The following is a 1,791-nucleotide window of genomic DNA, read 5'->3' as shown; positions in this document are numbered from 1 at the left end:
CAAGGCAACAACGTCGGCACCCTGAGGTGGCTGGCAAGCTCAGAGCGGCAGGGTGCGGGGGGTGGGGGGGGAGCAGGGTCACAATGCATGTGCATGATGTGCTTGCACGTGCGTGCTGCGGGGAGGGGGGCTGGCGGGTGGAGCGTGGGCGCTGCGGGGGTCTGTGCGGGGCTGTGCGTGCCGGCACCGTGTGCCCGGCGTGGGTAGCGGCGCTGACGCAGGAGCACGCGGTGCTGCACCTCGGGCCTGCACGCAGCTCGTGTGCCAGGGGTGAAGCGCCTGTCCTTGCACGGTGATGGGGCTGGGGGATGCAGCTCGCCTGCCTGAAGTGGCCCGGGGGGGGACGGTCAGCATGAGGGGTGAGCCGACAGGGGGTCCAGGCAGCCTGGTGCGGGCAGGAGGGTCTGTTGTACAGCGGGCTTGAGTCCAGCGAGGGCTTCCCAGCCCCGGGGGGGCAGCGGGGACCCAGAGCCTGGTGGGGACGAGGGTATTGCTGCTGCGGGGAGGCGCATCCCGCCGCGGCTGAGGTAACCAGAGCATCGGTGTGGGAGGGGACGGGGCCCTGGGGGGGCTGTGGCCAAACCCTTACCGGCTCTCCGCACCCAGAGCACTGCCACCGCATCGCCGGCACCCGTCCCCCAGCACGTTATTGCTTTGTTAATGGTGGTGGGGGGCTGCAGGGGCCTCACTGCCGGCTGGTCTCCTGCTCCACCTTGATGGTGCCGCGGGGGGGCTCCGGGGGGGCTGGAGGACCCCGTTCTGCCAGCCCATCCTCGAACTCTGTGGGGAGAGGTGGGAGATGGTGTCAGGGCACTGCTTCTGTAGGGAGAAGGCAGCTGTGCCATCTGGACCCCCCAGGCAAACCCCCCCCCTCCCCAGCCCTGCGGATGCTCACCTGGTCCCGGGGGCTTCCCTGGCAGGCAGGGGCTGAGCCGCCCCATGCGCTCATGGGAGACCAGCCGGGCTAGGCGCAGCCCCTCATCCATCAGTGTCTGCTGGAGGATGTGGCGACTCCAGAGCCCATGGGGGGGGAGGCCAAGGGGCACATCGGGGGCCACGCCGGGTGGCGGCGTCAGCCGGGGACAGGCCCCCGCTGCTGTGGAGGGAAGGGCAAGAGTCAGTGCCGAGGGAGTGAGGGGTGGGGGGCTGGCCACCACCTGCCTACAGGCACCCCTGGGAGAGGAAGGGGCCCCCACTCACCCTGCAAGTGGCCGTCGAGGCTCTCCCCGGAGAGGCTGGCTGCATCTTCCTCCAGGCTGGCTCGGTATGCAGCCCCGGGGGGCTCCGGCCCCAGCGGCAGCAGCTCGAGGCGGCTCTGCTCTCCTGCCTGCCAGGAGTGCACGGGTGAGCACAGGGCCCTGTGGACAGGCCCCATCCTGCTGGGGGGCTCCGGGCCGCCTGCCCCAGGATGCCCACAGCTGCACACACAGTGCCAGTCCCACAGCCACCTCCCCAGAGCCCCTTGCTGCCTGCCCAAGCCAGCATGGGCAGCCCTGGGCATGCTGCACCGTCCTGCCCACGTTCACAGGTGTGCACACCTGCACGCACATGTGCACCCCCCCCTGCACCTACACCCCCGTGCATGTGGGTGTGTGCCCCCCCAGCACCCTTGGGTGCATACCCACCTCCTGCTTGAGCCGCTTGGCTGCGGTGGCTCCACTCTCCTCAGGATGGGCCCTGCGCGGGGGGAGGAGAAGGGGCTGCGTCAGGCGTGGGGGCGGCCGCGCAGAGGCCCCGCGACAGGCATGCCCGCCCGGCCCCCCGCCCCCCCCCCGGCAGCCCCCCCCCCCC

General features: G+C 71.5%; 1 protein-coding gene across 1 annotated transcript in view; it reads right to left on the bottom strand.

Moving 5' to 3' along the window:
* Positions 1-593: 593 nt before the first annotated feature.
* NAB2 (NGFI-A binding protein 2) overlaps positions 594-1,791 on the bottom strand; it is a 22,504-nt gene continuing 21,306 nt past the window's right edge. The window contains exons 4-7 of the mRNA XM_019472854.1: positions 1,626-1,677; positions 1,201-1,327; positions 896-1,096; positions 594-780 (exon numbers count right to left, since the gene is read on the bottom strand). Coding sequence (XP_019328399.1) covers positions 686-780; positions 896-1,096; positions 1,201-1,327; positions 1,626-1,677 — 475 coding nt within the window. The 3' untranslated portion in view covers positions 594-685. The remainder of the gene's footprint in view (positions 781-895; positions 1,097-1,200; positions 1,328-1,625; positions 1,678-1,791) is intronic.

This window comes from Aptenodytes forsteri, unplaced genomic scaffold (assembly GCF_000699145.1).
Source record: "Aptenodytes forsteri isolate BGI_AS27 unplaced genomic scaffold, ASM69914v1 Scaffold373, whole genome shotgun sequence".
NCBI classification, from domain to species: Eukaryota; Metazoa; Chordata; class Aves; order Sphenisciformes; family Spheniscidae; genus Aptenodytes; species Aptenodytes forsteri.
This window is presented reverse-complemented; position numbering and strand designations above follow the sequence as displayed.